This window comes from Phascolarctos cinereus, unplaced genomic scaffold (assembly GCF_003287225.1).
Source record: "Phascolarctos cinereus isolate Bilbo 61053 unplaced genomic scaffold, phaCin_HiC Scaffold_4;HRSCAF=312, whole genome shotgun sequence".
Taxonomy (NCBI): Eukaryota; Metazoa; Chordata; class Mammalia; order Diprotodontia; family Phascolarctidae; genus Phascolarctos; species Phascolarctos cinereus.
In genome coordinates, this window is record NW_027555847.1 from 545,681,925 (window position 1) to 545,707,396 (window position 25,472).

A 25,472-nucleotide genomic window follows, 5' to 3' on the forward strand; every position below is an offset into this window, starting at 1 on the left:
ACACATTGGGGTGTAAGGTCCTCTCAAGCTCTAATTCCTGTGGTCATTATGTTATATCAAATTGCTCTTCTTTTCACATTAACTTTTCTGGGCAGTCATTCAAAAAATTTATTTTAGTGCCTAAGCTTTTAATTAAAAAATTAGATTAACTTAGGTTTTTTTTGAAAAAACATTGGAAGATAAAGCCAATTTTATGTGTTTTTAAAAACTATGTATCATATTAATTTCCAGATCTCCCTTTCCCTACCCAGTGAGCCAGACCACGTAGCAAAGTTTTAAAATGAAAGTTAGAAGTTCAACAAAACAAACCAACATGTGGTCTATCTGACAATATGTACAATGTTCTATACCCATAGTCCTTCACCTCTGTAATGAAGAAAAGAAGGCACATTTTCTTAATTCTTTTCCAGAGCAAAGTTCCATTATTAAAATTACGAAGTGCTCAGTTTCTTCATCGTTCTTTCTCCTCATGTTGTTGAAGTCATTGTTTACATTGTTTTCCTCATTCTACTTACTTTATCCTGTGTCAGTTCATGTCTTCCCATTGTCTTTGAATTCTTCATATTTGTCTCTCACAGAAACAGTTATATTCCATTACATTTATGTACAATTTGTTTAGCCATTCCCCGGATGATGATGCATAAGCTTTTTAAAAACAAATCCATTATAAGCTATAAGACCTGTTGAAAACTAGAAATCTGGTATAATTTGATTTGAATTGGTATATGCATACAAGAGTCTTCCTGTACTATTGGAATTTTTGGAAAGGTTTCTCCATTTCAAGTACTGCTGACTTACAGTGCACTAAAGCTGACTCAATACTAATTGAATTAAGGAAGGTGATTTCATTAAAGCCATTACTTATTTCAAATTGTTTCAGGGTCCTAAAACCAATAATTCATTTATAGTCTATTCAGCTACATTTAAATGAAAAAATAAAGATAGAGTTTTATCTCATCTACTTTATTGTCCCTTGGGGAGGGGGAGGGTCACAAAAATTTTTTGAAAAGGAAAGAAAGAAATCACAATGAGTAGTGTGAACAAAAACTTGGTAAGTTCAGAAAATTTCAGAGGGCTTAACTCAGACACACTTCTGAGCCATTTTATGTCAAGCTGTCATGGTGGGAGAAAAAAGAAATGATTATGTATTAAGTTCTAGGGACCTAAGTTCTGAGTGGTTGTTAAGGAACTAGGTAATTTTGGGGGGTGGTAATTTCTTTTGTGTAATAGAATAGTCCACAAAATCATTAAGAAACATCATTAAGAAAGAAGTGGTTTATAGAAGGTAGTAGTCCTGTCATTCTGCCCTGATCAGATGACATCTAGACTATTATGTTGAGTTCTGGATGCCATACCTTAGGGAAAGACATTGCTAATTGTAGAGAATCCAAAACAGGGCAATCAGAACAAGGAAGGGTCTCCAGATCCTGCTATAGTAGGATGGGTTGAAGGAACTGAGAATATTTGCATGAGGAAGAGATTGGGGAGGATATGTCAGGAAATCTATATTACAGTATTTGAAAGGCTGTCATATGGAAGAGCAATGTTGCAGAAGGACAGATCTTAACTCAATGTCAAGAAAAAACATTGTAACAATTAGAGTGGTCCAAAAGTAGAATGGCTTCCTTCAGGATGGCCACCTGTGTGATGATGGTCAGATAGGTGTTAGACTAAATGGACTGTGAGGTCCCTTTGGATGGGAGATTCCATGAAGTCTGGTGAATAGAGTGGATATCAACCTAGGAAATGCCATATGAGACCAAAGGCAGTCAGTCAACAAACATTTATTAAGTGCTTAATATATGTCAGGCCTTAAGTTCTGGGGATACAAAGAGAGGCAAAAACTGATCCTGCCCTCAAGGAACCTACGTTCTAATGGAGAAGATAACATGTAAGTAACTAAATACATACAAAATCTATCCAGGGTAAATAGAAACCATTCTGAGGGAGAAAGGCATTAGCAGCTGGTAGAATTTTAAAGGCTTCATATATAGGGTGAAATTTGAGCTGAGTATTAAAAGAAGTCAGGAAAATGAAGAGGTGGAGGTGAGGAGACAGAGAATTCCAGGCATAAGGAGAGCCAGTGAAAAGACATGGAGACTGGAGAAGGAATGTGGTTGGATCATAGAATATGTGGAATAGAGGAAGAATGGAAGAATACAATACTGTTAAGGTAGGAAGAGGCCAATTTATTTAAAAAAACCCTTTATTTTTGTCTTAATTTTTTATTTTTTCAATCAATTAATATCTGCCTTTGTCCCCTTCTCATTTCCTCCCTCTTTTCCCCATCCTCATTGAAAAAGGAAGAAAAATAAAATCACTATTAGAAACATGCATATTCAAGCAAAGCCAATCCCCTCATTGGCCACGTTCTCCCCACACACTTCCCAAATTCTTCAATCTGCACTGCATCACCTCTCTGTCAGGAGGTGGGTAGCACGTTTTTGAAGAATTTTTAAATGTTTCTGTTTGATCCTGGAAATAGTAGGAAGCTACTAGAGTTCATTTAACAGGGGGGTAACATGACCAGATTGACATTTTAGAGAAAATTATCCTCACAACTCAGTGAAGGAAAGATTGGAATAGAGACAGGCTTGAGACTAGTTAGAAGAGTATGGCAGTTGTCCAGACAAGAGGTGATGGGATTCTTAACTAAGTTTGTGACTGTCTGGGTGGAGAGAAGGGGACATAAAAGAGAAATGTTTCAAAGGTAGAAATGACAAGATTAGGCAACAGATTATGTGTGGGATAAAGGAAGGTAAGGAGTCCCAGTCAGCTAAGGTGACACCCAAGTTTCAAGTCTATGTGACTGGGAGGATGATATTTGGAAGAGGTGAGGGTTTGGGAACAAAACTAATGAGTTCTGCTTTGGACATAACTGATGCCTATGAAATATCCAGTTTCAGATTTCCAAAAGGCAATGAGATTGATTTCCTTGTGTGGCTCAAAAACTGCCTTTAAAGACAATTCTTCTCAAATAAGTGTCTGGGACAACTAGGGAAGTTTCAAAGAAAATTTTAAGCAATGACATCCTTAGAATAAGTTATGTAGACTTCCAAAAGAACTATTTGGAAGAGCAACAGTCATCTGGATGCATAAATTCTAGTATAATTTTGACTTTTTTTTTTTGGCCTGAACCTATCATTTCATGAGGTATGGAACTCCCAATTTTATACCAAAGCAATACAGAACCTTCTCTGAATCATAGTATTAGAGAGTTGCTTGGGGCACTTAGAGGTTAAGTTAAAAGTATAAGCTAGTATGAATCAAGAGACAGGACACAAACTTAGGTCTTTCTTACTCTGAAACCAGCTCGCAGTCCACTATTTTTGTCGGCCAGTTGTTTCAGTTGTGTATGACTTTTCATGACCCCATTTGGGGTTTTCTTGGCAAAGATGCTAGAGTAGTTTGCCGTTTCCTTCTCCAGCTCATTTTTACACGTGAGGAAACTGAGCCAAACAGGGTTAAGTGACTTGCCCAGGGTCGCACAGCCACCAAGTGGCTGAGGCCAGATTGGGACTCAGGTCTTCCTGACTCCAGGACCTGTGCTGTATCCACTACACCACCTACCTGCCCTTCAATCCACTTTGCCAGAGGTCTAAAACACACAACTGTTACACTCCTGAATACAGCCTGAACCAGATTAGAATGTAATTAGGAAATATTTAATACAATAAATAAAAATACATTAAAACATAGATAATATTAATATATGGCTTTCTAAGTTAGTATGCAGCCCACAGGAATCCCTACATATGGTTTAGTGGGCCCCATTTCTTTTTGAGTTTGACAACATTATGCTGTTCTACATTATCTCTTATTATCTTATAATCATATTTTATCTATACTTGAAAATAATAAAACTACATTTATGTAAAAAGTTCCTATAATTTGGGATTTTCAACAATTCAAAGAGCCTTTAACTCAATTAACATGAATTAATGTGATTATAAGGGCAGTGGATAGAGAGTTGGGCCTGGAGTCAGGAAGACTCATCTTCCTGAGTTCAAATTGCCTCAGACACTTACTAGCTGTGTGACCCTGGGCAAGTCACTTAGCCCTGTTTGCCTCAGTTCCTCACCTGTAAAATTGGCTAGAGAAGAAAATGGCAAACCACTCCAGTATCTGACAAGAAAACCCCAAATGAGGTCATAAAGAGTCAGACACAACTGAAAAATGATTGACCAGTGATGTGATTATAATTGTGTTGGTGGCATGGTATACTTGCCTATATTTACCTGAAATATTCGTTAAAAATGGTCCTACAGAACAATGCAATCATTTGAAATAGAACATCTAGCAATCCAAGACTGAAATGAGTAGCACAAGAGTCTGAAAAATACCTTTAAAATATAACACTATTGAAGAAAGATTTAGTGTCAATATTGCTGTGTTCTTTTAAGGTTGTCTCTGCAAACATATGAAAAGTTTAATAAGGAGTAGTTGTGTGTTCAGAGCTGTATGGTTTAGCCTTCTTAGTTGAAATAGAATATCCCATCACTATTAGATAATAGTCATACCATTTTTACCAAAAGTAAGGATATTTATGTCACAAACAGCAAAGACTATAAGTGTTAGAGGGGGAAAAATAAAACAAATCTTGAGGATTCCTGAGACTAGCTTCATTGACACTAACAGAAACTTGGCTTCGTTCCATCTATTGTACCTTATTATTTTGGGTTATTAAACAGAATTATCTCCCTGAACTTATTTAACTGCAATAATTTTTCCCCTAAGAAATTGTTAAGCAGTAAAGGCCTACACAAACATGTATCTTTTCCCTGCTAATTTTATGTCCCTACGAAGTTAGGAGAGGCAAGAGCCCCAGGGATTTTAAAGGACAGGGAAATATGCCCCCTCTTTTGAGCAGATTAATGTGTTGAAATGTGTGATGTATGCTCTTTAGCTGTTCTATATACATTCCTGGTGGGGGGCTGAGATCAGGAGTGAGTGTGAATCATGACATTTAATTGGAACCAAGCGAGGCTTCCTCTTAGTGGCATTATTTCAAGGTAAGCATTGTTTTGCTGTACATGAATGTCATGCCCTTAAAAAAAGAATTATGTAGATGTTGTTGGTTACAATGACATATCGTTAATCTCCAGCAGTGCAGAAAGATGCTTTGTTTGAACTCTTCCAACTCCCTAGGATGCAGTTTACATTCAACCTAATCTATGTTTTATGTCTCATATTTCAAATCATGTCACAACAACCAGTTCACTTGCAAATTGCATTTCATTTTACATATGATATTTAAATGTTAATTACTGAAACAATGTTTGTGTTTATTTGCAGCATGGTATAAAAATATTTCCTACCTTATGGGCATGGTACATGAAGGGAGGAGGCTTATCCTTCCTTCAAGACGAAGTCAATCCCAAAATCAAGGCCCTTTTCTTAGTCTGCCACTCAGACTATCACGTGTGTTTGCTCCAGCAATCCTTTATTAAATCCCTATTGTGTGAGAGCACAATAGGCTGGGGGTTGGGTGATAAACAACATTTAAGTAAGATTTGGTCCCTTCCTCCATGGAGCATATGTCCTAGGAGGTGTGCTGGTCGAGTATTTGTAATATTTATGTATGCATGCTGTCATATGCCTGCAGAGAGATAAGGAAAGTGTGGCTCAGAGGAGTTAATTACCTTTTTATTGTTGTTATTGAGTCCTATTAGTCATGTCCAACTCTTGGTGACCCCCTTTGGGGTTATCTTGGCAAAGATAGTGGAGTGGTTTGACATTTCCTTCCCCAGCTCATATTACAGTTGAGAAAACTGAGGCAAACAGGGTTAAGGGACTTGCCCAGGGTCACACAGATAGTAAGTGTCTGAGGCCGAAATTGAACTCAGAAAGTTGAGTCTTCCCGACTCCAGGCCCGACACTTTATACACTGTGCCACTTAGCTACACTTTAGCTGACTTGCCTAAGGTCAAATGGTTAATAAGTGGTGTAGCCAGATATTGATCAGATCAGAAATGCTTTTGTTAACCTCCTCTGGCATAATTTCAGTCATCAGAGTAATAGAACTTACAATTTTTGCTTTACTTCATGTCATACTGTCTGTTGATGTTGTCTCCTGGAGTTATTATAGAATCTAGACTGCTACAGTGAAAGGCGAACTTAGATCTCATCTACTCCAACTCCCTTAACTTATCAGTGGGAAGACTGAGGTTTGGGAGAGTTAAGTTACCTGTCCAAGGTGGTACCTCTAGCTAATGGCAGAGATAGGATTAAAATGTGGGTCTTTATAAACTATATCACATTGCTTCCCCAAGTTATTGTGGAGTTTAAAGTTGTGCTTTTGTGTTTCCTAGTATTTCTTCTAGATGGTGTTACTTTGTGTTACTGTGCAACTACTACCTAGGCATCCTCCATCATTCATTTTCTGCTCAGGTACAGTCTTGCCAGGCTGTTACAATAAAAACCTCACTTCACTGTTGGAAGTACCACTACCTCAATTCATTGTTGGTCATTTAATGTCATCCTGTGATTTAATAGTAAGTACAACTGATAAGTGATACTGAGGAAGGTGCCAGGTTATGACATCTATCTGAATCTTAAAGTCACAGGGAAAACTGAACACAACCACAGCTCTAAAAAATCAGAGGCTACTTGAAATCAAGTTTAGAGGATCAACGAAGTGGGGCCTTAACTGACTTGGGCCAAAGGCCCTGTTGTGGAAGCAGGTGTGGATAGAATATCTAAACCATATTATGGAACTTGAATGACCAATGGTGGAGTGGAATGTGTAAAGAAATTTAATCTCTCATCAATCAATTAATTAATTAATTAATTGAATCTCTTCTTATAACTATTGCCTCCAGGATCAAATGTAAAATTCTGTTTGGCTTTTAAAGACTTCTATGACTTGGCCCTTCCTATCTTTCCGTCTTCTTGTTCCTTACACTACTCTCCCCCAACTCTGTAAATGAGTGATATTGGCCTCCTTCCTTCTCCTTACACTAGACATTCCACCTCCCAATTTCAGCCATTTTCACTTGCCATCCCCCATGAATGGAACTCTCTTCCTTCACATTTATGTCTCTTAATTTGCCTAACTTCCTTCAAGTCCTGGCTAAAATCTCACCTTCTGCAAGAAACTTTTCCCAATAGCCAGTGTCTTTTCTCTGTTGTTTTTCTCCAATTACATAGTTGTTTGCATATTGTCTCTCCCATTAAATTATAAGCTTCTTGACAGCAGGGGACTGCTTTTACCTTTCTTTGTATCATCAGTGCTTAGCACAATGCCTGGAACTTAGTAGACCATAATAATGTCTTGTTGACTGATGGATTAACTGATGTAGCAACTCTCAGGCACAATGTCCCTAAAGTGTGAATATGACTCTATCCTTATCACCATTTGTGAGGGATTCCTGATAAAATAGTAATTCTTTTGGTGGGGGTCTTAATATACTTTATGGGCAGGTAGACGATGTGGTGGATAGAATCAGTGTTCTGGAATCAGGAAGATTCATCTTCATGAGTTCAAATCCAGCCTCAGACACTTACTAGCTACATGACCTTAGGCAAGTCACTTAATCCTGCCTGACTCAGTTTCCTTATCTGTAAAATAAGCTGGACAAGGAAATGGCAGACCACTCCTGTATCTTTGCCAAGAAAACTCCAAAATGGGGTCATGAAGAGTTGGACAGGACTGAACTGACCCAGCAACAACTTGGTATCAGGTATTTTTCTTTAATGCCTAGCTTTCCATGGAAGGACTCAACAACAACACAAAATAACATGCTTTCTGACATCATGGATGAGATTTTGTGAAGCTTTCCTCTCTTCTCCCTATGGATCAAAGGATAAGGAACTAGTTTTTTTCAAAAAAGGCCAGCCAAGATTCAGGAGTATAGACTCTGTCTCTCAAAATGCCTAGGATACTTTGTGATCAAAGAATGGTATGTACTGTACTTGAATAAATACTGGTTGAATGAATATTTTATAGACTTTTGATGAAGTCAGCCTTACAGTCAATCATTTCAGATAGATGCTGCTGAGATTTTTGAGGAGGTCTTGAGGGACTTTAAAAGCTTTTTCTTTACCCCTACAGTTCCCCCAAAATGATGTTGGGTTTTCAGAGATACCCATATCCACTCCATCTTTATGAAGCCTTCTGCTCTCCTGGTTGATTGTGCTCTTTGAAGCATACCCACAAGAATCTTTTGAGCTGGAAGGAACCTGAGAGACAGGTGGGAGATTAGAGGCTACTTTGTAAAACTGGGACAACATTATCATTGTCATCAGGAAATGCTATTTCTTAAGCCCCTACTTGTGCATGAACTGATAAGCCCCAAGACCAACATGTTCCATACTGGCCATATCAAGAAACTGCAGAAAGCCACAGATATTCATCAGTAATTCAAAGTTCAACAGTTACCACTGAATCCTGGCATCTGGGCAGCACACCATACAATGATGTGCCAATCAAAACTGGGTAGAATGTGGCACAAACAACCTCAAGGTGAGTGTAGAAGCAGCCTCACTATAGGCTTTGAACTAAATAAAACCTGTTTTCAGTGAGTGGTCTGGTGGTGTTGTAGTTTTTAGGTAACAGTGCTAAGTTTTTTAATTAATTTGGTTAATGTTATTGGAGTTACTGAAAAGTGAGATGGTCTAGTACTAATTCAATTGAGCTGAAGCACATAATCTCTTAATCACATTGTCAAGAATTTGATGGAAATAAGTATTTTATTGTAACCATATTGCTTTCTACCTATGAACTTGGGCAGGATGATGGGGAAAGGTGACTAATGATCTTGAACACAAAAGAATCCAAAATGACTCTCGTGATTCCTTCCATGGAAAGTTAGTATTAAAGAAAAATACCCGATACCAAGTTGTTGTTGGGTCATGTCCCTATTCTTTGTGATCCCATTTAGGGGTTTTCTTGGCAAATATGCTACAATGCTTTGCCTTTTCTTTCTCATTTTACATATGAGGAGCTGTGACTTTCTCAGGGTCACACAGTTAGTAATTGAGGAAAGATGAGTCTTCCTGATTCCAAGCACAGTGTTCTATCCACTTCACCACCTAGCTGCCCTGATACCAAACTAGTGCCACTAAATAGCTTCTTATCAGCAGTGAGCAACAAAAGATCACATGCTTAAATCAAACTCTACTGATGACACATTCTCATTATGTCAACAGTGGATATTGGTATGTTACTACTTACAGCAGGCTTACTGATCAGCTAACTGCTTATTGAATTTATTACATAAATCCAACCATCCTACAAGTATTCAGCATTTGTGAACATATACAACAATACCCTGAGGAAATGCAATTTTTTTTTTTGCCAACTGGAATGAAGGACTCTTTTTTTTTTTTTAAGGCTTAGAACTCAGTTCATCTAAACAGAAATCTCAGGATTGGTTTTCCCCTTTCACAGAGAAAGAGCTTTCTCCCAAAAGAAAAAAATATATATATTTTATGGAGGAAAAAAATCCATTCCCTCATTTTGGTGAAATTCATAAATAACGATCTACTAAAGAAATTTTTGGTCAGTTCCAGTTAATGTTTTATTTGATTTTGACTACAAAACGGTCAATTCAGCTCTGAAATAATTAACTACAAACTCATTTTCTAGCCTTTAAAAAACCCATTGTCTTTTTGCTCCTTTTCATTTTCTTTCCCTTTCACCTGGATAATAGGACCTAGAGTCCTATACACACTCTCCACGCACACTTCCAAAGTGTGTTACCTCCCACAGTTCCTCAAGAGACTTTCTCTTTAATTTGTTTCTTCACACATTCCAAGCTGGTTTATTTTCCCTGAGCCTGCTTGGAGTATGACACTGGTGCTGCCTCCAGTAATCAGAGGTTTATAAATAAATGGGTTCAGGTGCTCCAGGGATCTTAGTGGTATGGCCAACTAGGAAATAGGCAGTAGGAAGTTTCCACATGGCTACAAGAGGAAAGAAGTGGGTGTGTTCTCTTACTTCTGAGGATTTGCCCTCTAGGAAGAAGAGACTCAAGACTTGTGGCCTTCTGTTATAAATGAAGTCAAACTTCAATTAGTTGAACCTCAATTATCAAATCTTCTGAGTAATTCAGTGTTAAAATAGTATGACAAAAATTGAACATACTGCTTATTTTGTGTCTACTAGTAAGTTTTAAACTCCCAAGGACTATAATACTTACAGGAGTATCTTTGAGTTTGCCATCATTTATTTATGTGTTTCCTCCAAAAATAAGAAAAACCATATATATTTTATTATCCAGTTTGGGTTTTTTAATGTATGCAAGGTGCCTTTGAGCACATTTCCTTCTCCTAGATGATTAAAACATTGTTGTATCTTTGATGCCACCAGCTCAGAGAAGACTGCATAAAAAGAGTACTGGACTTGAAGCCAGAAGTCCTTGATTCAAATCATTAATCTGACATTTACTGTCTATGGGCAAATCAATTGCCTCAATTTCCACATCTATAAGATGGGAACATTGCTGATACTTCTTCCCTCATAGGGTAGTTGTGAGAAAGTGTTTTATAAGCAGTAAACACAAAATATATTTTATTTCACATGGACAATTTAAATAAATATTACAAATTGCATTCTTCATGACAACGCTATGAAGCAAATAATGTATATGCATATGTTCTTATAACAAAGGGGAATGGAAAGGAATAAGCACTTATACAGTACTTACTGTGTGCAAGACACTATGCTTTACCTAGTTTCCCTATTTCTTTTCCCACTCCTGGTCCCCCAAAAGTCTTCCTTGTAATAAACATAGTCAAGCAAAATAAATTCTCACATTGGCCATGTCTGAAAATGTATGCTTTACTCCTCTGCACCTCTAGTAAGAGGTTGAAAGCATCCTTTTTCATTAGTTTTCTGGAGTTGTGGGTGGTCACTGCATTAATCAGAGCTTTTAGGTCTTTTGAAGATGTTTTTCTTTACTGTGTTGTAGTCATTGGTTTGGGTTGTACTCACTTCACTCTGTTTCATTTCCTCCAAATCTCCCCAGGTTTTTCTAAATCCATTTCCTTTGTCATTTCTTATCTTTTTTTTTCTTTTTCTTTTTTTTTTTTGGTAATTGAGGTTCAGTGACTTGCCCAGGGTCACACAGCTAGTAAGTGTCAAGTGTTTGGTCTGAGGCCGTATTTGAACTCAGGTCCTCCTGACTTCAAGGCCAGTGCTCTATCCACTGTGCCACCTAGCTGCCCCCTCCTTTGTCATTTCTTATGGCACGATAGTATTCCATTACATAAATATCTCATAATTTGTTCAGCCGCTTTCCAACTGATAGGCACTCGCTTAGTTTCCATTGTTTGGGACAGCTTGCTGGCATAGTAGTTTAAGTGCAGGGCCTGGAGTCAGGAAGACACGAATTCAAACCTGGTGTCAGTCAGTTACTAGTTGTGTGACCCTGAGCACTTAATGTCTATTTGTCTCAGGTTCCTCATCGGTAAAATAGGGATTATCTTAGTTTGGGTTAGTATATTAGTATGAGTTTTTTGAAGATCAAACGAGCTAATAATTGTACAGTGCTTAGTATAGCATCTAGCACATAGCATTTAATAAATGCTGCTTCTTTCCTTCTTCCCTCCCTATTACTTTCCCTCTCTCCTTTGTTCCTTTCATCCCTCCCTCCTTTCCCTCTCCCTCCATTTCCACTCTTTCTCCCTCCCACCTTTACCTCCTTCCTTCTTTCCTTCCCTTTCTTTCCTTCTTCCTTCCCTTTCTTTCCTTCTTCCTTCCCTTTCTTTCCTTCTTCCTTTCTTTCTTTCTTTCTTTCTTTCTTTCTTTCTTTCTTTCTTTCTTTCTTTCTTTCTTTCTTTCTTTCTTTCTTTCTTTCTTTCTTTCTTTCTTTCTCTCTTGCCTTCCTTCCTTTCTTCCTTAATTTCTCTCTCCACTTACTGAGAAAGTAGAAACTAGAATTCACTCAGCTCCAAACTACTAATGGTGACTGCTATAGTCTGGAACAAGTGCTTTGTGAGAAAGAGGAATAATAGACTGAAGGATAGCAATGGGAACTGAGCAAGGAGTGAAATGACTGAGAGAAAGTGTTTCATAGGGTTGAAGGATAAGGAAAATTCAAGGAAGACCTCCTACCACTGTAACCACCCAGAGACACTTCTCCCTCATGATCATCTCCATGTCATCCCCTTTCTTTTCTTCCACAGGCCTCAGAGATTGGCCCACCTGCTTCCCACCTTTTGCTTGCATCTGAAATGTGTCTCCTGAGGCTATTTAAGTTCTAGGTTTTAGTAGGGACAATATTACATGGCAATAGGAAGAGCATAAATCTTCGAACATGAAAGAATCCAAAGTACTGACCTTAAGGGCTATATTTTGCCCTAAAAATAAGTATCTCCTACTATGTTCCCGTATCCAATATCCTAAAATGTAATCTAGTGGTTGTGTGCATACAGTGTATACCAAAGGCCCCACTGCAAACAACTGCATTCCAGGGACCCAGTAGAAAAAATTGCATAATAATAAATTCTATTTATATATTTGTTTTGCAAAGCATTTTCTACACATTGGCTCATTTGATTCTCACAGCAGAACCTCTATGAGGTGTGATTAACCCCATTTTACAGGCAACTAGATGGTACAGTGGCTAAAGTTCTATACTTGAAGTGAAGAAGACCAGAGTTTGAAACTTGCCTCAGATAAGTAGCATAATCTCTTAGCCTCAGTTTCCTCATCTGTTAAAAGTTCTTAGCAAACCTTAAATCATTAAATAAATGCTAGCTATTATTGTTGTTGTTAAATTATACTTGTGAGGAAGCTAAGACCCAGAGGCAATTAATGTCTTGCCCATTATCACAAAGCTATTAAATGTCAGAAGTCGTATTTTAACCCTGGTGTCTTCTAACTCAAAGTCAATACTAGTACTAACTAAAGATTTCTAGTACTCTTTCTACTACCTCTCCACCACATCAAAAATGGCTGTAATATCCATGTCTTCATCCCTCCTTTATACTTCCTCCTTTTCCTCCATATCCCACCCCAATCCTTGCATTAACTCAGAGCTCAGCTAGTGATTTTTTTCACATTAGGAATTAATTCCATTGGGGGGTGGGGTGGGGAGGAACTAATCAGAATGACTCTGAATTATTTTCCTACATATTTTCTATATGTGTAATTACTCTATTAGTATGTATTATTTTGTGTTCTACTTTTTTTCATTTAATGTACTTTTGGTTTATATTGCATATTTCTACTTAAATTTTTCTTCCAATGCACATCCCTGAAGGTTCTGTGCAGTGCAGATTTTTGTCATTTTATTTAGTTATCATGGACATCAACATACCATTGTTGGCTTAATCATCTTCCTATTATGGGCACTTGAGCGGTTTACAATGTTTGGATATTTTTCATGGTAGTGCTATGAATTTATGAGTACAAATCACTTATTTTTCCTTTGGAGTTATTTCCTGGAGATATAATCCCAGAAGCATAATTACTAGGTCAAAAGGTCTGAATGTAGCTCTTCCCAATATTACCATCCAGAAAGATTAAGATAATTTCCAGTATCAATAGCAATATCCAAATACATCTTTTTCTTCTCAGCTTAGCCAACTCTGCATTTTTGTCAGTTTTATTCTTTCCGATTTAATAAGTGTAAATGGTACCTTAAAAGGTTTTTTTTTTAATTGCTACTGGTCATGTAGTTTTTTCTGCATGTGATGACTTACTTTCTGTCTCTGGGATCACAGGATTTAGAACTAAATGTCCCCTGAGATATTATTTAACCCAACCTCATCATTTAATAGATGAGAAAACTGAATCTGAGGCAGATACAATGACTTACCTAAGGTAACATAGTTAGAAAGTTGAGTAGAATCAGACTAACCCAGATCCTCTGATTTCAAATCCAGTTCTCTTTCTGCTATCTCACATATAAACCATTGGATCATCTAGAATCTGGATGTTGACCATCTGTCTTTATATAAATTCTTTATCCATTTTGAATAATAAACTCATTAATTATGTTTGTCATATATTTTTCAGTTGGTTTCCTTTTTATATTTTAGTGTATTTCATTGTGTAAAAAGTTTATTTTAATCTTTTCAAATATGTCTATAATATCTTTGTTAAAAAATCATTTTCCTTAGTCAGAAATTTATTTCCTCCCTAATAGGAAGAGGGGTGCTATCACATTTCTCCTAGTTTTTAAAATAGATTTTTTGAAAATGTTAACTCCTTGATCCAGCCACAATTTATTACAGTGTATGGCATGAGAAATAGATCCAAATTAATTCTTCTTCCTTTAGTTGTTTCCCCCCAAAATTATCAAATACTGATTTATTTCCCCTTTAATATGTTACTTCTATTTTTTTCATTTATTAAGCTCTTTTAATGGTTTGGATATATATCTGTTCCACTAGTAATTTTTTCTGCCTATATGATTTGATTTGATTATTATCACTTTGTTATGTATTTTAAAATATCATAGGTTAAGTCCATCACCATTTAAAATATGTGTGTGCATATGTTTTTGGTCTAGACTTGTGATTTCATTAATGCAGGGAAGCCCCAGTGTGGAAACTCTCTCTATGCATACATATATACAAAAGATGTGTGTTTATATGTGTATATATGTGTGTATACATATACACACATACATGTACACATACACATGTATGTATATATATGTATACACATATATGCATGCACTATATATATATAACTTATCATGTGTATATATATAAACACATTATATATAGCTATCTTATCATTTATGTATGTGTATATAAACATACTGTAACTGTATAATCATCTATAACTTAAAGGCTTAGAAAGTTGTCTGAAAAGTTAAATAACTTGCCTGTAGTCACAGAACTAGTACATGTTGGAGGCAGGACTTGAATGCCTGTCTTCTGTACTCCAAAGCAAATTTCCTCAACACAACACCACACTGTCTCTAATGCATATGTATGTGTGTGTGTTTTTTGGTGCTTTCATCTGCCTACTAATTTCTCTGATTCTAGGTAGTAACCTATTTGTACTTTTTTTTCATCTTTCTTCCTCTTTACTGCTAAGATTCTGAAAGTATATGGCAATGGAATCTTTTAAATTTTTTTTAAACAAACAAGTATTTATTTTCTTTCTTTCTCAGTCTCACCCACTAGAGAAAAAAGAAAAACAAAACCCATGTAACAGATATACAGTCAAGTAAAACAAATTCCCCCATTGGCCATGTCCAAAACTGTTGGTCTCATTTTGCATCTTGAGTCCATCACCCCTCTGTCAGGATGTGAGTAGCATATTTTCTCATCAGTTTCCTAAGATGATGTTTGGTCAAAATAGGTACATGATTGAGACATAAAGAGCAAGGAATAGTTTACTGTCAGATCTATGGAGAAGAGAAGAATTTGTGACCAAACAAGACATAGAGAACATTATGAAATGCAAAATGGATAATTTTGATTACATGAAATTGAAAAGGTTTTGTGCAAAGCCAATTCAACCAAAAAGGGAAGCAGAAATCTGAGAATTTTTATAGCCAGTGTCTCTGATAAAGGCCTCATTTCTAAAATATAGAGAGAACTGAGTCAAATTTATAAGAATACAAGTCATTCCCCAATTGATAAATGGCCAAAGGGTATGAACAGGCAGTTTTTAGATGAAGAAATTAACACTGTCTATAGTCATATGAAAAAAGTGCTCTAAATCACTATTGATTAGAGAAATACAAATTAAAACAATTCTTAGGTACCACATCACATCCATCAGATTGGCTAAAATAACAAAAAAAGGAAAATGATAAATGTTAGAGAAGATGTGGGAAAATTGGAACACTAATGCATTGTTGGTGGAGTGGTGAACTGATCCAACCATTCTGGAGAGCAATTTGAAAGTATGCTCAAAGGGCTATAAAACTGTACATACTCTTTGATCCAGCAATACTACTACTAGGTCTGCATCCCAAAGAGATCATGAAAAAGGGAAAAGGACCCATATGTACAAAAATGTTTATACCAGCTCTTTTTGTGCTGGCAAAGAATTGGAAATTGAGGGGATGCCCATTAACTGGGGAATGGCTGAATGAGTTGTGGTATATGAATGTAAAGGAACACTATTGTTCTATAAGAAATAATGAGCAGGCAGATTTCAGAAAAACCTGGAAAGACTTACATGAACTCCTGCTGAGTGAAGTGAGCAGAGCCAGGAGAATGTAATACGCAGTAACAGCAACATTGTGTGATGACCAACTTTGGTAGACTTGTCTTAGCTCTTCTCAGCAATACAAGGCTCTAAGACAACTTCAAAAGCCTCATGATGGAAAATGCTATCCACATCCAGAGAAAATAACTATGGAGTCTGAATTCAGATCGAAACATACTATTTTCTCTTTTTTTGTTTTTTCTTTCTTTCTCATGGTCTTTCCCTTTTATTCTGATTCCTCTTTTACAACATGACTAATATGGGAATATATTTAATGTGTACATGTATAACCTATATCAGATTGTATGCCATCTTGGGCAGGGGAGATGGAAGGGAGGAGCAAAAAATTTGGAACTCAAAATCTTTTAACGGTGAATGTTGGGAACTATCTTTACATGTAATTGAAAAAAATAAAATACTATTAACTGGAAAAAAATAAAATGGTGATTGGTCATAGCATCAGAGTTCTTAAGTCCCTCAAAGTTTTTTTTTCTTTATAATGTTATTGGTATTGTATTGATGGGCAGCTATTGTACAGATGAACAGGAAGATTAATATTCCCAAATTCAAATCTGGCCTGAAACACTTTCTAACTCTGTGACCTAGGGCAAGTCAGTTAACTCTGTTTGCCTCAGTTTCATCTTCTGTAAAATGAGCTGGAGAAGGAAATGGAAAACCACTCCAGTATCTTTGCCAAGAACACCCCAAATGGAGTCATGAAGAATCAGATACAATTGAAAAATGACTGAATAACAATAATTATATAAATTGTTTTCCTGGTTCCACTCACTTCACTATGTATCAGTTCATACAAGTTTTTCCAGGTTTCTCTAAAATAATCTCTTTTGTCAGTATTTCATTACATTCATATACCATAATTTTTTCAGCTATTCTCCAGTAGATGGGCATCCCTTAGTTTCCATTTCCTTGCCACTACAAAAAGAGCTGTTCTAAATAATTTCATATATGTGGATTCTTTTCTTCTTTCCTCTATCTCTTTGGAGCTATATTGGAGTGGTATTTTTGGGTCAAAGTTATATACTTTGGGGGCATAGTTCCAAGCAGCTTTCCAGAATAGCTGGACTAATTCATAGCTCCATCAAAGGTACATAAGGATGTTGATGAAATTCTAGTGGTTTTCACCAGTTGGACCAGGTTTGGTTGAAGAAGTGGAAATTATTTCTAGAGAATTACTGTAGGAAATAAATTAGGAGGCAGAAAGGATCTGTCTGCTACTGTGGAAGGACAAACCACTCCAGTGGGCACTGAAGAACAAACGGCCTATCATGTGATATTGCTAATAAGCTGCTATAGCTTTGTCTCAGTGACATCATTTCCTAACTACCGACATAGTATACTAAAAGGGAATGTTTCAGCACTAGCAAATTAGCTTGTTATGTTTATTCCCTGGCTATAAAAGTTAAAATGGGAAGATTCCGAACTGCAGCAGAGTGAATTAGTCTCATTAACATGTCATCTGAAACAGCCTTTTTAAAGTGTGTTGACTAAGCTAAAAGTATTTAACAAGTCTGAGATGCCGGGCTGAGTGTGCTAGAAGTATACATTCATTAAAGATAAACATAGTATTTCTACCTTCTGCTTGTCTCATTTTATTTCCTAAAATAAACTGAAGTTAGTTCAGTAAAAATGTATCCTAAGAAACCTATTCCAAGCTTTACCTTTTAACAGACAGCTACTCCTGAAGAGGCATCCCTTAGTCAAAGAGCCAAATGTGCCACAAAGCTTAGTAAGTGGGTGGTATGTGAGCACCAAGGAAGTTTTCATCATTGCAGATCCTTCCCTGTGATTCATAGCAGGACATCTGTCTATCAGCATAGGCATCACAAAAGTCTAATGAATGCTAGGAAAAATTCATCAGAAACAATCATTTGTACTAGCAACAGAACTCCCTTTAGGAACGGATTTGAATATATTTCTGGCTTTATTTTTGCAGAGCTAATAGAGTGTGTGTGTGTGTGTGTGTGTGTGTGTGTTGTGTGTGTGTTTTCATAGTCATCACTCTTCAATGCCACAACTTTATCTTGTGGCCTAGGTGTGGTGTTTAGCCAAACACTGACAGCAATTCTTAATTATAACACATTTGACTATTATCCAAAGTACTGGAAATACTTCCTAAGACACTTCGCATTTTAAAAAAAGTAACCTTTGCTACAAGTAAATTTAAATTTTCTTGCCTTGAAAAAGTTACCCTAAACATTAAAAAGAGGGTGAGTCACTGATTAGCTTTTGAAGAAATTTATCCCTCTTTTAGTGTTTGGGATAGTTGTGGTGGACCTTGAGAAACTTTTCACTAAGCTATAAAATTTCCTAGTTTATAGATTCTGGTTTTTTTAACCTTTTATTTTCTTTATTTGCTTTTTATTTTACTATTTGTACTTCTTATTTTCATTGTTTACTTAACTTGTGCCATTGTCAACTTTCTGACTATTCCTGTGCTCCTCAGGGGAAAGGAAACAAAGGGAAATGAAGTTAAATTACCCAGCTTAAGTGACTCTAGTAGGAAGTTTGATGGAGTTAAACTCCTTGGCCAAGATGAGAGTTTTATGTTATTTATTTCCATGCCATTAAATTTGGGAGTTAGAATTTTAGAATTATAAAATGTTGAAGTTGGGAGGGATCTAATAGATTATTCAGTCATCAGTTTGGTTAGGAAACTGAGGCCCGAGGCAGGGAGTAGGGGAACTATTTATATAGTTCCTACTATGTGCTAGGCACTGTGCTAAGCATTTTACAAAGATTATCTCATTTCATCTTCACAGCAATCCTGTGAGGTGAGGTGCTATTATTATCCCTATTTTACTGTTGAGGAAACTGATTGCAAACAGAGATTAAGTGACTTGCCCAGGGTCACATAGCTAGTAAATGTCTGAGAGGGGATTTGAACTCAGGTCTTTCTGAGTCCAGGCACAGGGCTCTATCCACTTAGCTACCTAGTTGCCAAGGGAGATAAAGTGACTTAACTACTGTGACTGAATAACTTTAATAATAGGTTAGAAAGAGGAGTAATTAAAGTGTAGGGCAAAATTACAGTCCCTAGGTCATCCATCTTTCCCCAAAACTAGGAATACCTGCATGTTGGGAGGCAAGGGAAGGAGAAAATAGTCATTGAGAAGTCCATTTGTCAAGCAAACATTTAATATTTTTTCATTACCCTAATACTGCATTTTGTTGTTGTTGGTGGTGGTGTTTTGTTTTATTTTTGCAGACACTGGTCCCCCACAGCCATCCATTCTCTTGTTCTTCTCTGGATCTAGGCTTTTCACCTCAAAGAGGGCTGGACACCTCCATGATCACAACCAATGTATCAGGAAATGGCTCTGCTCTCTGGGAACCCCGACCCCAACTTCACCCCCTACTCTTACAATGGCTTCGAGAAGCTATGCAAGGTGCAGGCTAAGAAGGGCTTATTCTACAAGAAAGCCAGGCTCTTACATCCTGGAGAAGACTCCTGTTGCCCCACTTACTGTGAGGACTGGCCTCAGCACATCATCATCAATGTGGGCGGCATCAAGTATAGACTCCCTTGGACTACCCTTGAGAACTGCCCTCTCACCCGGCTGGAACGGCTAAAGTCCTGTCACAACCATGATGAGATCATGAGCGTCTGTGACGATTATGATGTCAGCAGCAATGAATTCTTCTTCGACCGCAACCCTTGTGCCTTCAAGACCATTATGAATTTCCTTACTGCAGGGAAACTGAGGCTCCTTCGAGAGATGTGTGCCCTCTCCTTCCAGGATGAGCTGGCCTACTGGGGGATTGAGGAGGACTGTCTCGAGTGGTGCTGCCTTAGGAGACTCCGGCATAAAGAAGAAGAGGCTGCTGAGGCCCAGTTCTATGACACTGAGCTGATGGTGAATGAGTCTCCACCTTGTGCCTTCCAGGAGGGCAGTAGGCTGGCTCAGTGCATGAGGCAGCTCAGGGACATGGTAGAAAATCCCCACTCCGGGATTCCAGGGAAGATGTTTGCCTGCATCTCTGTCTCCTTTGTGGCCATCACTGCAGTCAGCCTCTGCATGAGTACTATGCCAGATATTCGAGCCGAGGAGGATCGGGTGAGTGTATCTGCAGATGCAGGCTTTGAACTTAGTACTTTAGGTGCCCTGGGGAGTAAACTGCTGTACACACACTAACAAAACAGTCAAACGCTTAGTGATTTCTGTAGTGTTCAATGATGGGTATGTGTCCGTGTGTGTATATACTCTACATAGATAAACTTATATCATCCAGATGACAAGTGTTATTCATGGCCCTATATAACCATAGCTTTAAGTAATGACAAAATTCCATCAATAGTCTTCACTGGGCCTAGAGTCAAGAAGACCTGAGTTCAAATCCCTCCTCAGACACTTAGTAGCTGTGTGACCCTGGGCAGATCACTTAACCTCTGATTGTCTTAGTTTCCTCAGCTGTAAAATGGGGGGTGGGGGGAGTCATTAAGTAGCACCGACCTCCCAGGGTTGTTATAGGATCAAATTAGACAATATTTGTAAAGCACTTATCACAGTGCCTGACACATATTAGGTGCTTAATAATACTAATTCCCTTTCTCTTCCCTTTCATGTTCTCTAGACGTCTCACCTTTTGTTTGCAGCATCTTGAAGGCAAAAGCTCCTGATTCTTAAGGAGCTATAAATACATCCAGATTTAGATCCAAACCCATTCAGCTCCAAATCTCGGAGTTCTATTTGCCCCCTTTCTTCTTCAAGAAGTCAGATATCATCTTCCAAACAAGTTCTAGCTGGTGAGGGGCTGAAGTAGAGAGTGGGGATGTATAAAGACATTTATGCCTTTACATTTATATCCTCAGAGAATAGCAGTGCCTGTCATACAGTGGCCACTTAATAAATGCCTGTTGATTGATTGTAGGAACCTCTTCCAACCTAGTGGGCCTGTTAACATGAGTATTTGGAGGCAACTGATGCCTTCAGCATTTCAGCTACTTTGACTTTTTTTTTTAAACCAAGATACCCTAAAGGACAGATTTTCGTGTGTGTGTGTGTGTGTGTGTGTGTGTGTGTGTGCATGCATGCAAAACTTGTTTCACACAATGCCACCAAATTAACACATGGATTAATTCAGTTTGTATGTTTTGTGGTGCTGGTAGTATGAGTTAAATAGGCACCTCCTTTTTCCCTTTCTCCTTACCCCACGTCACCCTTACTCCAGGCCTCTGTGGCACCGAGTGCTTCACCAACAACTGGGGAAACACAGAAGTTACTGCTTGGATGACTTTAACACATTTATCACAAGAGAACAAGGACCCACCCGCTCTGCCAAAAGTCATTAAAATGCCAGGAATTTATGATGTGCAATCAGCTTCTTAGAACTCAAGAACCAAATCATTATTAGAGAACTGATAGATAAGCCGATGGAAAATAGCCTGTCCTTGCATCCTCTTGGAACATCCTCAGTCAGAGCTGTTGCGAGTGAGAAGGCTTCAGCTCTGGCTGTCATTTGCACTTTAATTTAAATTTAAAGAAATTGGTTTGGCCTCATTCATTGTTTAGGTACCTGATTACTGAACTGCCATTTCCAGGAGCATTCACTGAGTCCAAGTTTCTGATTCTGCTATTAAAAAGACACTTTATGTATTTGGATTTTCAAAGTCATAGATTAATTCCTTTGCACAGTCATTTACATAGAAGTTCTAGGGAGGAATTGAGGCTGCCTTGGGCACTAAGGAGCTCAGAAGCAAATCTTATGGGCCTTCCTCCAGCATATCTTACTCTAAGCACTCTCATCACCTTCCAGTTACCCACATATAGCTTATGTCAGTTCCATATTTTAGCTCTTCCATACTTTCCATCCTTCATGAATCACTACTTTCCCCCATAATTTAATAAAGTCAAAGCTGTAGCTTAAAATATCAAGAAAATCCATAAAAGCATCTCTCTTTCTCTAGAACAGTAGCCCTTCTGAATAACTCCTTATGATTTCTCCCATATCATTTAGCTGCTCAATGCTATGGAATAAACATGTTTCCTCTTCCACTTAGTCTCTCCAGGTGCAAAGGATTCCCTCCCCTCACTTTTGCTTCTTGGAACGTCTGAGTCCTTTCAACACCCAGCTCAAGTGCTACTTCATTCAGTAAATCTCTCCTGATTCCCCAGATTGTTAGTGAACTCCCATGGTAAATCACTGTTTATGTTGTAAATACCTTGTATTGACTTGTGGTGATGGTGTTATATGTCCAACTCCCTACATCCATCCCCAGAACATAGGTGAGAATGTCTCACATTTATGTCCTCAGAGAATAGTGGTGCCTGTCATACAGTGGGCACTTAATAAATGCCTGTTGATTGATTGTAGGAACCTCTTCCAACCTAGTGGGCCTTTTAACATGAGCATTTGGAAGCAACTGATGCCTTCAGCATTTCAGCTACTTTGACTTTTTTTAGACTGAAATACCATAAAGGGCAGATTTTCTAAGAATCTCTTCACCTCTTTGCATATATTCATTCTAGCGATCTGCTAGCAACATGTGATCATCACTCTAAGGTAAAGCTTACAGTGATTATTCTCCAAGATTATACCTGTGTATAAACATATATGTTATAAATACATAATACATAACATGTATATAAACTAATATATACATATGCCTATATATACTACAAAGTATATGTGTGTGTATATATATATGGGCAGTTATGTGGTACAATAGATAGAGTACCAGGTCTGGACTCAAGAAGACTCATCTTCCTGAATTCAAATCCAGCTTCAGACACTTACTAGTTGTATTACTGGTTGACACTGGGCAAATCACTTAACACTGCTTGCCTCAGTTTCCTCATTTGTAAAACAATCTGGAGAAGGAAATTGCAAATCATTTCCCCATATCTCTACCAAGAAAAACCCAAATGGGGTCATGAAGAGTCAGACATGACTGAAACAACTGAACCAAAAGTGTGTGTGTGTGTGTGTGTGTGTGTGTGTGTGTGTGTGTATACACATGCCTATACATATATGATTCAGCCTGCACTCTGGATCCATCACCTTTCTATCTGGAGGTAGATAACAGGATTCATCATGAGTCCTCTGGGATTAGAATTGGTCATTGTGTTGATATGAGTTTTAAGTCTTTCAAAGTTGACTATCTTCACGACATTATTGTTATTATATAAATTGTTCTCCTGGTTCTGCTTACTTCAGTATCCATTCATAAAAATCTTCCCAGGTTTCTCTAAAACCATCCCCTTCATCATTCCTTACAGTATAATAGTTTCCCATTACATTCACATACCATAATTCATTCAGTCATTCCATAATTGATGGGCACCCTCTCAGTTTCTAATTCTTTGCAGCCACAAGAAAGAACAGCCTTCCATAATTTTGTACACGTGGCTCATCTTCCTTTCTTTGATATATTTGGGCTATAGAACTAGTAACAATATAACTGAGTCAAAGGGTAGGCATATACACCAAGCTTTTCAATTATTCTGTGCAGTTAGAGATTTCTTTTTGAAAGTCAATCCAGTCATTAAAAAAAGAACATTTAGACTTGCTCAAAACTTCTTTTCCTTGTCAATTAAGGAAAATGGATTTTATATAAAAAAAATTTGCAAGCAGGAAAAGAGAGAAGGGTAGGGAAACTTACAACCATTTAGTATTTTGGTTTGCTTTTTGTTTCTTTTCCATTTGAACTTAACACCTTATAAACTATAAGACTTAAATATTTTCTAAATGTGACTCCATTAAAAAAATAACTGGCTAAACAAATCACTTTTTGGCTTTTTAAAAATGGTGCTGATTGCTGCCAGCTACTTGGCTGCTACGATGAGTCATTGGAGCTGGATGGCATGTGACAGGCTCCTTAGAAATCTCTCTGAAGTTCATGTGCCTTGAACAGTGACAAGCACTAATGGAGCTCCTTAATTTGTATCCACATTAAAGTTGACATCCTAATTAAGCCTATCCAATTGATTTTTTTTAAAGAATTTAAAAGAAGGGGGAAGATGCCTTTTCTTAACAAATAGAATTGCCTTAATGCCGTTTAAAAAAAAAAGGTTTCCCCTTTTTGACGATCCGTAACTAGTGATAGTTTGCTTTCATCTTTGCAGCATTTCTATTGATTGTTATTTTGGTGAGCCAAGGCAGAAAAGCTTGGAGAGAAACATCATTATCCCCACTTAGTAAGACAATTGGAACAATGTAGCTTTTGCTGCTCTAATGATGTTGATGCATACAAACTGATCCCTCCAAAAGGAAATGCTTGTTGGAAGACCCAGTTTCTTTGAGCCTTTTTTAAAAATTTGACGTAAAAGTTTCTCTCATCAAAGTCTTACCCTGTGGCAGCTGTGGCAGCTTGATTCATTGGAGCACATGCATAATGAGATACAATGAGCAAGGTGAAGGTCAGTAATGGTAGCTATCCTTTTTCTTTCTTCCTTAGCATATAGGGTCTATGGAGTAAAGCTAGAGCCCAGGGGACTCTTATCAGCTACTTTTTGGATAAGAGCAGTTGGGAAGCCTGCCTCATTTGCCTGACACACTTCATTGCACAGAGTAGAAACTAATAGATACTTGTAGAATGCATCACCTCCCTACCAGAGGGGCTGGGGCTGGCCTGACCTGGCAGAATTCCATTGGAAGTTCAGTTAATCAACTTCTTTGGGATTTCTGCCTTTTCTAAAATCTTCCTGTGATGACTCATCCAGTCACAAAAATGGTGCTGGGTTCCTGAAGACTATGTCTTTGGAGGGCAAGTTTTGGTAGATCCAAGCAAACTATACTACATGAAGGTACAGAGCACTGGCTTTTGAGTTAGATATCTACGTTCAAATCTTGCCTCTATTACAGACTGTGTGGCCTTAGGAAAGTCATTTAACCTCTCTATCCACCAGTTTTTTCACTTTAAAAAAAAAGATTGAACTGAATGGCCTGTAATGTACCTTCCATATATGCTTTTATGGGTATACCTCAGCACTTCCTTTGTCATAGGTCTCTATGGTATGCCCTAACAAATCAAATTCCATCTCTCAGTATCATGACTTCTAGCCCTACCTGTGTAATATGACCAGGGGTCAAGTCATCATTACTTACCTCACTAAGTTTCCATTTATTGATCTGTAAAATGGTGGTGTAGCACCTCATTGGGATATTCTCAGAAAAACACCATTCAGATGGTAAGGATAGGATAAAGAGGGATAAATAAAAGAGGATGGGGCAATGGAAAGATTGCTAGTTGGAGTCACCTTACCTTTCAAGCCTGGTTTACAATCTTGGCTCTGTCACTTATCAAATAGGTAACATTAGGTAAATTACTTAAAGTATCTAAGCCTCAGTTTCCTTAGCTATAAATCTGGCTGGCTGAACTAAATGATCT

General features: G+C 37.6%; 1 protein-coding gene across 3 annotated transcripts in view; it reads left to right on the top strand.

Moving 5' to 3' along the window:
* Positions 1-25,472, top strand: part of KCNG2 (potassium voltage-gated channel modifier subfamily G member 2) — a 173,901-nt gene that overhangs the window by 58,319 nt on the left and 90,110 nt on the right. For 2 of the 3 annotated variants that reach the window (XM_020986906.2, XM_020986905.2), the window contains exon 2: positions 19,399-20,199. In XM_020986906.2, the coding sequence (XP_020842565.1) occupies positions 19,444-20,199 (756 nt within the window). In that variant the 5' untranslated portion in view covers positions 19,399-19,443. Of the gene's footprint in view, positions 1-19,349; positions 20,200-25,472 lie in introns of all 3 variants that reach the window. The other variant, XM_078153556.1, reaches the window with a different exon arrangement.